A 14310-nucleotide genomic window follows, 5' to 3' on the forward strand; every position below is an offset into this window, starting at 1 on the left:
GAAACAATAGTTGTTCAACCACTTGCTCCAAGGAAAGTCAAAAGTGAAAAGGATGCACCCTATGAAAATATATCTCACAGCAAAAATCGAACGTTAACCTTTTTATTTTAGTTTTCTCTGTACATTTGATTTGATCGTACCCAATATTTCCCCGTCTTAACAAAAAGTCTTGCTGTTGACGTTCCAACAAAGATTTCTGAAAATACAGAATGATGATAACACACAACTTACTCAAATCATGAAAATGACTTCAAGAATTGCAAAGGTCCGATAAAACATGATGCGGCTGTCGCATTTTCATTGAAACGAGCGAGCAGACACATCACGTTTAACCTACGCCAGCTGTTTGTAGGACCCAAAGACCTAATGTATTACTTACATTTTGATCAGCAATTGCAAATTCATAATCTGCGCTATATCAAATGCATGCTGCTTTAAATTTTAGACACTCCAATAGGCAAAAATGGGGGAGAAATATCCATGTACTCTCTAGTTTTTCTCAAGGCATAATTTAAAGTTTACAGTTGACTGCGTATGGCTACAGGTTTACCAAGGAAAAAGGACTACTCTGCCAAACTGGCGAGGATGAGTTAAACAACTCATCAGAATTGTCCCTCGCCAGGCTTATCAGGCAACTAATTAGACAGCAGCATTCGTACACATCTTGACATCAACATGTAGTTCTGGTTACTGAGTTACCTTAATACGTGTTTAGTTCTAATGAATCGCTAACTGATCATGAACTATGCACCTAATCCGAATTTCATTCACTTGTCTCTACTTCATGTACATAAAAATTTGTTGGGGCAATGAGGGGTACAACTAAAAATGGATTAAGTTACAGCATATGATCGGACAGATCACACCTCATTGCTCAGCCGGCATAGGCCTGAATAAACAGCTTTCCGGAAAAGAGGATGGACATCTTCAGTTAACACCTCCGCATCCAACTTCTCAATGTGAGGCCATATCTGCCAAAATGCAAATTGGTACCAAATATTAGATAAAATCCAGTTTGCTACACATTCAGTCATCATGTGGGAATTCATTCAAGGAAATGAAATTAGGGAAGACAAACGTGCACGAAGCAAGTATGTGAGAGGAAACAGGCACCAACCTGCTACATTAAAGGCCACATGCAATAAGGTACATCATGTCAAAGGGTAATATAGTCCTAAAACAAATGCATTCCTCAAAAATTAGCAAGTGGAAGCACTATTTTAATCATTATCGAAGAATTGACCTCAATGTGAAGTTCACTAACCCGTCATTATTCCTAGATCTGTGTTTTAGTATACAGCGAACTTGTCAAATATGGAAATTTACAATGTCACTCTAATTCTTGCCTTTAGGAATGCTTCAGAACATTGCTAACCAACTGCCAAAGGGTCCAAGAATCAAAGTAACAGAAGTAGAGAGAGACAATATGGGAGATGGAGTGTACCACTGTCTGAGCTTATCATGGAATATTAATAACTTTTTTCATTTCACTGTTTTGAAATCTTGATTTCTTGATATACAAGTCTGACGCAATCCAGTTATATTTATTTATAATGTTCTAACTACGTAATGTCTAGCTTTTCTGCCATGCAGGTATTGCATAGACCAACACATAATCACACTAGTGAAAGCCTGACTGCACCTACGGAGTAAGTAAAGATATGCCCACCAACAGCCAAAAGGAAGGCCGTGTGGAGTTAGACTGCAAGAGAAATCAGATTTATTGTGGTCCCCTCTTAAACTGGGGCAGAGTTAGGAAATGCTCATTGAATATTAGCATAATAACTTCCTAGTCAGAAAAGTTTCATATTGGAAAAAAAAAAGGTGCACTTGGTAGATTAAAGCATCAGTTTATTTTTTAAATATATACTGCAGTAGCTATAGATCAAAATTTGGTAAAGATAAAGTCACAGAGAAACATCACAAAGTCATCATGACATCCATTAAAGAACAGGAGCTCAATAAACAGTACTTACCTCGGATGCATATTGCCTCGAGAACGCCTTGACATAGCCCAGAGTTGATAAACACCACTGTTCTTTTTCCCCTACATTATAAATATTTGATGCCTTACTCCCATTAAGCTGACTGCAATATAGCAAGAAAAAAATAATTAATTCACTGTTATTTTGTTATCATAAAATGACAATGTGCATAAAAAGATAAATAAAGACAAGAGGCCAGGGAAAGGTTGGGGAGTTGGAACCTTTTCTTAGGTCTTCCATTCTCATCATCCACCTCCATAGTTGATGATTCTTCAAGGTCAACAGCCATTGAGTCTCCATGGATAGACTTTAATGCTTGCAATGTTCCAGCTCTAGATGCATCAGGTAGACGTTCCACCAAAACATTGGAGAAATTTTTGTATAGAGAGAGGAACAAAACCTACACATTTCAATCACATAAAAAATGGAATAAGTTAATTGGAACAGAAATTCTGAAAAGAAAAAGGTTGATCTGGTAATTTCTGCTAGTAACAGACCAAAGAACACTGGGGCTGTAAACTTAAGACAGGGTCGTGAAAAAAGAAGAGAAAACACATTCAAACAAGTAAATATATCCATAAAACAACAATAAACTTCTCAAACAATATCAGCTAGTATCACTTCATTACAGCAAAGGGGAATACACTTGGGTGGATTATCCGAGTATAACTAAAAATGGAACTTAAATTAGAACTACAACCCATATACGTGGGCTACATGTTCGTCAATCTAATAAAAATGCATGTTTCTACTCAACAGTTCATAGCATTTTGAGTGCTGCCATAATCAGTGATACATTAGTATTTAAGTGCCATTGTTACATTCAAAAAAGATCAGAACATGCTAGTTAAAGGGAATTCTGATCTATGCAACAAGTGCATAAAATTGATCAGTACACCCCTCCAAACCAACAAGTAGTGAAGATTTCAACCACAAGGACAAAGTTTCCCGACAATATTGCAATGCTATTGGACAAAAATCAAAGATATGTCAGTTGAACCTAATACCTCATTTTCATCTAGCGCTCGAGCAAGAAGAGCCTCCTTGGCCTGTAAAGAGTCATGAATAGATACTTCCTCTTCCTCAGCTTTTTCAGCCTGAGTTTTTAAACGCTTTAACCTTACAGGGTTTTCACCAAGAACAGGTTCACCTTCCACTAGTGTAAGCTTTGACTCAGCAGCCTCTAAAGCTGCTTTTGCCTTAGATGCAGCTTCTTCTGCTGATATAACACCCTTCTTCAGAGATGATATCTCTTTCCTTAGATCAGTGATACGATTGTATGTCTTACTAACTGCATTCCTGAGAATCTGTGAAATTAAAAGAGGAAGTCTTTGTGATGGAACTAATTTTTGATCAGATACAATGAACATGATCTGCTTAAAACCACACACAGAGATATGATTAATTTTCCAAAGAGAACACAGGATAAATGAATGCCCAAGCAATTAGAGTAAAAAAGGTTCAAAATTAGAAAGAAAGAAACAGGGAAAAGGAGTAATCTTCAATTTCTTTTCCTGCGAAGCAAGGAAGTAATTATATTAATTTCAGATCAAAGCTTTCCAGCAGTTCATTTTGGTTTTTTATATTTATTTTTTGAAAAAAAAAAAAAAAACCTCAGGATCTCAAAGGATGCCCAAAAACTCCAGTATTCAGTAAGTTTCAATGTCCAAAAAGTAGTAACAACAGAGATCTGAAATGGCTTAAACTTCCAAGTTTCTGTCTAATAGATTTGGGTGACTCTGGCTCGTCTATGGTCTAATTGAATTACGGAATTCAATTCAACCATACACTAAACAGGTACATTGCAAGGAAACTTGAGCCATCCTTTTGAAACTATGCTTTTGTTTGTGCCAGGAGGGGGGAGGGGTGGCATGCAAATATAAACTGAATTTGTTGATGTACCTCCCATGGACGATCTGATATATGAAATTGCTCAATGTTTTCTGGAGAGAAGACCCATCTCACAATGGCCAAATTAGATATAAGACGATAACCCATCATCCTATCAATTGCTATAGATGTCATCTGCGCATTGTTCTTCCAATATGAACTCACTTCAGCTATGAGCATGACCTGCTTATCCTGATCAGGACATATTTTTGCGATGACCTGCCCGTATCTCTCCAAGACAGTGATCAAATGAGTGAAACTTTTAGATCCAATGTCAAGAAGAGTTTGTACAACCACACTGAGGGTAACTTCCAGGCCATGTGCAGGATATATATTTTCCTCAATCAATGAAATTATCTCATGTGCTGTTTGCCTTCCTTTCACCTTATTGCTAATTTCAGCGGAAATTGCATGTTGTTCGGTTCTTTCTCCACCATCCTCTAGACTATACTTGAAGTTTGGACCACCTTTGGGTGGAAGCAACTCTTCCAGGGCAGGTGCATTCTCAATGCTCTACATTAACAAATGTTGTGAAGGAGAAATGTTACCGCGTAGCAACAAGCCAAGGTTAGTGTAACATATCTTTTACTGGTACAAGTAAAATATAACATTTTTACAAATAAGGAAGATTAAAACTTTTTTTAACCATTATTCATTGCCCCAGCCAAAACCTACATTCTATCCACATTAATAATACTCTGGAATAAAAAAGGTATTCTAGCAAGTCTCTTACCTGTTTTATTTTGTCCCAATATGACAAACGAACTTCTCTTTCCAAGACCTCTTGAACAAATACACGCTGTGGAGCCCAATTTGGGAGGTCAAGGACATAAGCCCATTCTTCCCAAGGCCAAATAAATTGGAAGTTTGATCTGTGAAGCCAGAAAATTATTGTTAAATGTACACAAATCAGCTGAAAAAGTGATCTCAAACCAAAATCCAGAAACACAGAGCAAGGGACCTAGTTGGTGGCTTGGTGCAATGGACATCTAACTGAACCACCAGTCATAATTGAAAACAATATCCAATGTGCTACAAATCATATTATCAAGCATAAAACAAGAAGGAAAAGGTATATTATTGTGGAAAAAAAAGATTAACAGAACTTATTGTGGACTTACAAATGGTGTGAAAACCAAAGGATAAGTCGTGTCCGACACTCCATATCTAAATCGGCAATTTTATCAAAAAGAGCGCGAACTGCACCTGCTACAACTGCAGGAAAGGCACCGGGGAGAGCCTAAGCATTAAACTACAATGTCAGACACTTGATTTAAAGGCCAAAACAATTTCTTATGAAAAAAAAAAGAAAAAGGAAAAATAAGCAGTAACAGCTTCTAAACTACCTTACAGAGGTCCATAATAACCAGTGTGTAATATATTGGCTTGAATGGGGGCTGCGGTAACAAAAGCAGCTGCAAGAACAACACAGGCTTATCTTTCTGTATCATAGGTTCTAATAGGTAAAAGATACATACATAAATATAAAACATGCTCTTTTTTTAAATTTAATATATATATATATTTATATATATTGTAGGCTTCAAACCACAATTTAAGCCTTAAAAGGTCACAATAATAATCACATCTTTAAAGTAACCTTCCTTGACAGTAACATTGCTTATATATATATATATATATATATATTTTGCAGGCTTCAAACTACAATTTAAGCCTTAAAAGGTCACAATAACAATCACACCTTTAAAGTCACTTTCCTTGACAGTAACATTGCAAAGCAGTAGCTAATTAATGACTTATCCACAAAAAAAGAAGTTATTAATTTGTTTTTTATTTGATTTTGTAGATAATGGCAATAAAAGAAGATAGAACCAGCCAGAGAGTTCCAAATTCGCTTTGACCTACACAATTTGGGGGAGGAGCTTGACAAAAACAGATAATAGAAGGTAAACGTATTTAGCAGTCCATGGCACAGTGGTGTCAAGAAAGACCAACTTGACGTCGTGTCCTAGGAGCCATACTGTTTCAATGGCCATTCCAATATTTCTTTCATTTTTTTCTTAAAAGATAATGAAAGGAACAGTCTCCAAGTCAATATCCATTGCCAGAAATGCATTAGCTATATGATGAAATGGCATTTCATAATGCATGCAACTAGCGAAAAAACCGTACATGAAAAAATTAAAGAAGACGGTCTTCAATCACATTATATATTTGGACCATGTGACAATTAAAATTCCTCCTATCCCCTAAGTTCACCAGAAATCGTTACTTTAAATTTGATGATTAAAAATAAATTCAGAAAAGGTGTCATTCTGTTTTCTGGATACTACTATGTCATGGCCTATTTTGGTAGATTCCCCTTAGAGGTAGATAATGTATGCTTCAAAGATATCACACATACATTTAGGTTTGTAACTCTCTTCCTCTCCTTGCAAATGACCAAATGCCAGATCACATGCAAGTTTAAGCCATTTAAACATGACAGGAAGCATGAAATTACTCTAGAGTTATTGTCCACTAACTACAGGTGCAAAAGAATTAATATTCCTGTTTATACTTTATGTAACAACACATGAAGAAAAAGCATAAATCAGATTATTGGTATTGACAAACAGCTATGAATACATATAACATAAATTTGTACCTGAGAGAATATTGTTTCTGCCATTAGGTACTCATACCGAAAGGGCACTGGCAGGCCTACCATGAAAGAAGCACATTCCTTTCGACTAGCTTTGCATGAAGCAAGAAACAGAAATAATTAAAATTAAGACTCAAGGCCTTAACATACTTTTATAACTAAATGATAAGGACTTAATTTATTTAAAATCTAAAGAAACAAGATCAGGCTAATGATCCAATAAAAGAAAATTATGAATAGCTTCAGCAAAACATGTAGAAAGAGCCTTTCAAAAAAAAAACATGTAGAAAGAGGCTAGAATATCAATAATAGTCCCATTTCTAACTCTGTCAAAATGCAACTGAAGGGTTAAAGTAAAAGGCATCAAATAAAAATAAATAAACAACTCTTTAACTGCTTCTGATTGTTGCTGACTATCAAGTAAATCAGGGATGAGTGAGTTTTCAATGTCTACACAGCAGACTGATATTTCAATATGGTTTTGGTAATTAATAATGCATTAAATTCTAGCATTTATTTAGTTCACAAGAGTTAAACCATACGATACGGGCAAACATGAATAAATATTTACAAACAAAATAGAATAAGCACTTGTGAACTACAGTTTGCGTATTGAGATACTATCAACACAAGATGTTTGACAAAAGCAAAACTTTAATTTGATAATCTATCTAATTCAGATTATACCAATCTCATTTGCTAAAATAAAAAAATTGTTACTGACAAATCCATGCCCTCCCAACTCACATCTAGTCCTCAGATAAATTTCAAGCTCATATAGTTCATAATGAAAAAAAATTATAATCATTTCAAAAAATTAAGAAAGCCATTAAAGTACATTCAATAAAATAGTGAAAGGTCAGCATAGTGTACAAACCATCCATTCAAGAACAAAAGCACATCCAGCAAATACTCTTCAACAACAAAGCGATCAATAGGCTGGAGATCCTGTTAAACAAAACAAGAAATGAGAGAGAGAGGGAAAGAGCTATAAAGAAAATCCAGATTGGAGAGAGGGATGGATACATATAAACTGTCATGGGCAACTAAATTTAAGACATGAAACCCAGGACCATCTTTGATGAAGAAGGAAAATGGTGGCAGCCTATGACAAATTCAACAATGACATTTCAATAATTTTACCTCTGTTTTACTAGCAGGAAAAATATTAAGTCTGCGTGTTCTTTGAGGATACTTCAACTCTGCCTCATGCTTTTGTTTTCCATAAGCTACAGCAGAAATTGTTGAAGGCAGATCAGGTTGCTCAGGACAGCTAATGGGACCAAACTCATGAGACTTTCCAGCAACTAGCTGGGCTTCAAATGATAGGTGAGGCCTTGGAACTAGCAAATAAAAACCGATCATGAAATTAAAACTTGTCATCCAGAAGAGGGAAGGATGGTGGATGGGAAGTAGAGAATCAAATCCGAGATAGATGGAAGAGAGACACCGTAAAAAATAAATTTGTATCACAACATATACCAAAAAACTTCTTGCTTATTTGTCATGGTAATACACATTTATTTATAGCAAGAGTGAAGGATTCAAAGTAATAAAATAAACAAAGATTAGATATATTACCACTTTCAACTTTCCAACCATTGCTAGACAGAACTTGTATCCGTTCCCATAAATCTTCAAGGAAATCCTGAAGGAACATTAAGGGAAATATTGATGAACAAAGTTGCATCCTGGCTATATCAATAATTAAGAATTGTTGTATAAAATTGAAAAATTAGAACGGAGCATGGAACAATGAGAAATTAACAATAATGGAATGACAATCTAGTTCTGTTAATCATTATCACAACCATCAAAGCTAACTGCTAAAGCTAGAGTCGTTCAAAGTCAATTACTTCCCATAGCACAAGTGCCCCCAATGCCAAAAGATTTCTCTATACTGTGTGAAATTCCTGACATATTGGCACTTTTTAAATGATTTTACTGGGCTAGAAAGTTATGATATGATCTAAAAAGCTCTGATTCTTAACAGTTTGAGACAAATAATGAACATATGCAGCATTTAATATAGTTAAATTCAGTCAAGCCAAAAATATATAAAATAAACACATAAGTCTGAAAAACTTCTAACAATTCACACAGAATTTCAAGATTTACTATAGAGCACTCGGATTAACATCAATAGTTTCCAATTATAGCCACCATAACCAGAGTCATCAGTTGCAACAACACATGAGCAACCTGCCAAAGCAATATGGACCACTATCCTAGAAACAGTACTACCAAGAACCAAGGCTTGCCCTAGCAGTTCTTACCCTCCCTAGGAAGGTTAAAATTCAAGGTTTGAATCCCCCCCACCCCCTGGACCTCCTCATACGTACCAAAAAAAATAAACACCACCATTACAAGTTGCATCACAGAATGCTTACAGAGTTCATTCCTTATAACAACAGAACCAAAGGAATAGGACCACATTTAACAACCTATAGAGACCAAAGGAATATCAACATTAAGGTTTCAATTTAGAACAAGGATAGTTGAGTCACGACAGCAAAACATACCTTTTCAACAAGGTCGCCTCCCGGCTCATCATCCTCAAAAAAAGATAATCCAGAGTCAGAAGTATGCCTTCGAATGCTCAAATAGGCTTGTATACCAACCATGACTCTTTCTATCTCCTCAGGAACTTGCTGATTACATACATATTTGTTTCTTTCAGAATACAGAATATGAATCTCAATTAAAATTGAGCGAATTTAATCTAAAACCGTAATAGGCATTAAGAAACTATATAAGTGATAAAATAAAGTTACCAATCCTTGCAACAGTGTTATGCAACCTAGACAGCAGAAACCGGTGGCAAGTGAATTACATAATGATTCTCCCCAAAAAAATTTTGCTGTCATTTGAAAACACACTGCTTTCTTCGGATGAAGAAATTATTATTATCATATAACTCTAAGCAACCAATTAATTTCAGTAATTTGTAAACTAATATTTGTGGATGAGTAAATTTTGAAATAGAACTATTACTAGTCTAAGTGAAACACACAATGTAGGTCGTTAAGATACTTGACAAATATAAACTAAAAGGTAACAACAAAAATGAGAAAGACACTGCCAAAAAAATGGAAGGATATTTATTCAATACAAATATTTTTAATCTAATAAACTGGAAGTTGAAATTGAATGGGGTAATATGCTGCAGTTTTCTAACATTTTAAAAGGGATGGAAAAAGAAAATAAGTAGAAACTGGGTGATCAGGCGGGTTAAAAGACAGACTCAACAAGAAATTGTTACAGGAGAGACAGAGAATGAGTTGGTGAGAGGCCAACTTCTCCAAGTGCTACATATTAGTGTATGTGATTGTAATTGACTAATATGATATGATAGGATAAGCATATTTGTCAATTACAACCAAGGGATAAGCTATGGTGGCGATGATTATGCATTTTAACATTCTTTTTTGTATTATAACACAATTTTTATATTGGCTTTATATATTTTCAAAGACCATACTATATTGTTTATAAAATAAACATTTTTATTTCTGTATACCACCATTTATGCTTCTAATTCTTTAAAATTCTTATCTTGCCACGTCAGACCAAGATATAAATATTTCCAGCAGACTAAAAACATAGGTAATCATATGAAGAAAAGCATACCAGGTATCAACAACCACTTAGCTGACATTAATCCCAACCTAACAAAACATTACATTTACTAAGAGTTGAGAAAGGCCTCACCTCCCCGAGTTCTGCTCCTCCCCATGGAAGACAAGATAAAATGCAAGTCACATAAAAGTCAGCACATGCTTGCCAGGAAGGATTTCCTTTCTCCTCATCCACTGTTGTGGCAGCAGATGATAATAGAGTTTCAAAGACAACTACAAGTGAAGCAGGTTGGAGAACTTTACTGCACATCTGTAGAACACAAAGAAATAAAACAGATAAAGCTTCCTATCATCTTGAAAACAAAAACAAATATACTTTCATTACAGGGTATCTGATCTAGCAAACTAGTTATAAACCACAAACCGCCAACTGGCTAAAAATTAGAAATGCTTCATGTTTGCATAACACCCTAATATCCATATCTATGTCCCTAAAGCAACTCGGGAAAAGGAAGCTTCAAAACATATATGTATGCATTGAGGAGATTTTCGTCAAAACATACATAAGCTGAAGCTGTAACTGCTGCCTATAAGGTCTCAAATAACATTTTCAGGGTATGCACCAGCACCAAAAAGAAGTTAAAAAATGATTAAGCAAAAGCTAGTATGAGCTTGTCTTTCCTCTTGGTTTGCAACTACCAACAACATTTTGTTAGTAGAATTCCATGCTTAAAAGAAAAAAGTTTAAATAGTAAGAGTTGCATAGTCTTCCAAAATTTACTTTCGTTGATCATGAAATAAATAGCACAGAAAGCCTTCGTCCTGTTCTCTAGTGTTTTTACTTCAATCATATGGATGAGGCGAAACTTAATTGCTACTAGGATGTTTCCAAATTCAAGTCTATCCCAAAACAATCACTAATTAACTATATCATAGAGATTAGGCAAGATTTCCATGTAGCCATACTAACGTTATACATACCAAAACAGTCAAAAACCGCATCAAAATACGAATTCTGTCACAATTTCCAGAATCTAGAGCCTCCTGAAAAATCCAACATGGAGAACATGTGAGAGAGAACAAAAAGCACTATATAGGGGGTAAAACCCAAACCCCTGAATCAACAACCAGAGTAATACACTCTTGAAACCATCCAAATTAGAAACTTGCTCACCTGATAACTAGTTTGTGTATTCTCGACTATTTTTTTAACAAAGTCCTCATCTTCCAAGTTTAGCAAACCAACCTGTGAGAGAAAGTGTGAGAGGCCGTAGAACTAGTAGGAAGTCTCGCTAACTATGCAAGTGTAAAAAAAGGAGCATCTGTGAACAATATGTCAATTGATAAAGAGGAAAAAAAAATACACTTACAACAAGCAAACACAAAACAATAAGGTTGTCAAATTTCTCCCTTTCACTTTTTTTTCTCTGTTGCAATTGTGAAGCAAATACACAAAAGACGGGGAGTTCTGCACAAAAAGAAATCTTGTACAGATGTCTTAAATCTCTTCATAGCATTCTTACACAACTTTTGTTTGCAAAATTAGCATTTCTTTGACAGGACCAGTGATGAAAGCCATAGACAAATTCTAGACATTGTGTGAGAATACTCCCTCCTTTTATTTTGTTTTGTCTCTTTCTTAAGAAGAGGAAAGCATCATTTACTAAGTTATTTCAGAGTAGAAACTAAAATATTTAACAAATATTCCTCACACACTACTGCATAAGCCTTAAAAGGCATTATCATAGAAATTTCTTAACTTATCTTCATGTAGATAAGAGCTAATGCCAGCAAAGCTACATCAGAAAATAATAATATAATAAATTTAGTTGACTTGATGGCCAACCAGTTGAATCAGTTTAGCTGTGATTGCCCACCTAAAGGATTCATGCTTTGGGTCAGTTTTTAAAACACTGGTGTTCACTGTAGTCTAGCAAGATTGATCCATTGAATGTTATTATTTGAGTATCTAGCCACAATTGACGATGCAAGGAAAACGAACATGGTCCTAGTGAAGGATTTTCAAGGGTTACTCTAGCATTTTGGGTTGTTTCATATTTTGGGGAGCTCCCTTGCTATCATCCTTTAGTAGCAATACACTAATTCCACATATTACACCAAAAAAAAAAAAAGAGGAGGGAGTGGATCCTCAGATCTTCCAACCAGGAAGTGATATGCAAGACAATTTAAGAAGTGATCTTCAAAAAAGTAACATGACAAGCACTAGAAACCCAATTTTCATTGCTCAGAGTTTTATTACAATAATCCTTGCTTACATGACAGAGTTCAGTATCTCATTTGTATTAATTGTTTTTGGAGAAAAAAAAAGTTTCTTTGTCTACAATAGGATTACACTGATTAAAAAAAAAAAAAAAAATTTTACAACTTCATGTCCATGCCTGTTGGGAAAAGTGCCCACAATGCATAGTCCAAAATTGTCAAAAATAGATTCAGCATACTTTTACAAACTCAGAGATTCAACCAAATATCTACACATTATCTCTGATGAAAACAACACCATTGAGAAATAATTTATTGTAACAATCACACCAGGAGTGGTGAGTCAGAATAAATGAATGAGTACTTTTGTTTACATAGTTGACACTATCAAATGAATGGAAAAGAATCAAAGGACAACAGAAGGAGGTCGTAAAAGAATAAGAGCCATACCACTGTTCCATACAGAGGAATCTTGTGAGGCAATTGTTCGGCACATTGGAGAAGGAACTGTCAGGATAAAGAAAAAGTAAATAAATGCTTTGGCAATTATCAGCAGCAGAATCATTGCACGAAGGGGAGGGGGAGAAGGGGATGGGAATAGACTACAAATCACCATATGTTAATATGAGCTAATAGATTGACCTGCATACAGACAAAACAAATCTCCACCTTTTGGCTTGAATTCAAGCACCGAAAAAAAAAATCTATTCTTCTTGAAGGGTTTCTAAATATAGGTATCAACAGAAATCAAAATAACAATCAGTATAAACCTCAAGCACAGAACTATATAAATTATCCTTAAAAAGAAATCCTCCAACTCATTGACTCACAGGTTACCTCTATCATTTAAGTATTTTTTTTTTTATTAAAAACAATCACAGAGTTCTGAATGAGGTTACTCAAAGGATATAATTATTTAACTCGGTAAGCATGGCAGTGGTTTTCCTCCATGCTTTTTGTAAACATTCTATCCAGATTTTCTTGATGCCTGATACTAATTGCGTTAAATGCGGTGCTTTTTTTATGAGTTCTTATTGCAATGTCTTCTACTTATCCATATAAGAAAATGGAGCAAGAATAAAAACACAAACAATTAAAAAATAATACTTAGATCTTTAAGTGCTCTTATGCAACGCCTCCCCTCTCAGAGCAACCAACAAAAGAATAAATAACCGTTTCCTTTTCAGAAGAGCTTCAACATTTCATCAAACTCTAAAACTAATGTTCCAAAATAGCAGCTCATATCTAGTAAACAACTAAAATAATGAAATGTAAACGGAAAACACTACCTTGATTGTAATTAATGCTCCTATAAGTAATTTTATTTTTCCACCATTTCCTTTTAGGTTTCTGGAAAAATATAATAAATTCCAAATGCACAAATCCAAAAGCTCCACTTTAAAACCTAATAAAATTACCTCAGAATTTCCCATTAACTACTTAAAATTTCTTCTCATTTTCAACCATTCCATAATTTAAATGTGCACTAACAAAAATAAAATGTAAAGGAAACTAAAGCAAATGAGCTTGAAATTACAGGCAAAATATCATTAGAAGAATGTTCCAGTTCTCTCCGCAAAGCTCCATAGCAAGTTTCCTGTAATTCGAAAACAAAACCACAAAAAATTATAAAAGGTACTGTGATAAAAAAATAAAAATGCACTGTAAACTAGGGTTTTATATACGGGGGAAGAAATTAGAGAGATATGTACGGACAATGTGGTCTTTGAATTCGGAAGAGGAACTGTACTCGGAGCATTTGTCGCCGATTCGAAGAAGAAGGCTTTTCCAGCTGCTCATAATTTTTTCCTCTTTGTGTTTTTTTCTAGGGAAACAAACAGGTTCGATTGGAGAGAGAAATTAAACGAAGCGCTACTTTTGTGGTCGTAAGACTAAAGAGCAGAGAAAGAGAGGAAGAGAGGGATTTTGCAGGGGTTTTTTGATTTCCTACAGCCTTTCAACCCTAAACAGGGACTCTGCAGGCCCAAAATATTCTTCTTGGCCCTTAACGTTGGACTTAAGTTATCAGTTT

General features: G+C 35.0%; 1 protein-coding gene across 2 annotated transcripts; it reads right to left on the bottom strand.

The window, feature by feature from the left end:
- Positions 1 to 569: 569 nt before the first annotated feature.
- On the bottom strand, positions 570 to 14204 carry ABH1 (ARM repeat superfamily protein). Of its 2 annotated transcripts, XM_021423196.2 has the most exons (20): positions 13995 to 14204; positions 13816 to 13875; positions 12729 to 12785; positions 11233 to 11304; positions 11040 to 11102; positions 10192 to 10368; positions 9003 to 9131; positions 8062 to 8128; positions 7624 to 7823; positions 7358 to 7428; positions 6484 to 6568; positions 5222 to 5290; positions 4997 to 5115; positions 4609 to 4747; positions 3888 to 4388; positions 2993 to 3292; positions 2207 to 2385; positions 1977 to 2088; positions 1118 to 1174; positions 847 to 971 (listed from the first exon to the last, which is right to left on the bottom strand). In XM_021423196.2, the coding sequence occupies exons 1-19, from the start codon at positions 14076 to 14078 to the stop codon at positions 1157 to 1159; spliced, it is 2502 nt and encodes an 833-aa protein (XP_021278871.1). In that variant the 5' UTR covers positions 14079 to 14204; the 3' UTR covers positions 847 to 971; positions 1118 to 1156. The 2 variants fall into 2 exon arrangements, with proteins under 2 accessions (XP_021278870.1, XP_021278871.1); XM_021423195.2 differs by lacking the exon at positions 1118 to 1174 and having other exon boundaries at positions 570 to 971.
- Positions 14205 to 14310: the final 106 nt, after the last annotated feature.

The sequence above is a fragment of the Theobroma umbraticum genome, unplaced genomic scaffold (assembly GCF_002168275.2).
Source record: "Theobroma umbraticum cultivar Fairchild unplaced genomic scaffold, ASM216827v3 scaffold_95.0, whole genome shotgun sequence".
Classification (NCBI taxonomy): Eukaryota; Viridiplantae; Streptophyta; class Magnoliopsida; order Malvales; family Malvaceae; genus Theobroma; species Theobroma umbraticum.

Excerpts from the sequence above, each read along its gene's own strand:
- ABH1 (XM_021423195.2), bottom strand. The coding sequence starts at position 14,078 with ATGAGCAGCTGGAAAAGCCTTCTTCTTCGAATCGGCGACAAATGCTCC. Across the intron at positions 8,129-9,002 it reads GAGGCGACCTTGTTGAAAAG|GATTTCCTTGAAGATTTATG; the intron begins GTATGTTTTGCT and ends ATGTTCCTTCAG. Across the intron at positions 972-1,976 it reads CGAGGCAATATGCATCCGAG|ATATGGCCTCACATTGAGAA; the intron begins GTAAGTACTGTT and ends GCATTTTGGCAG.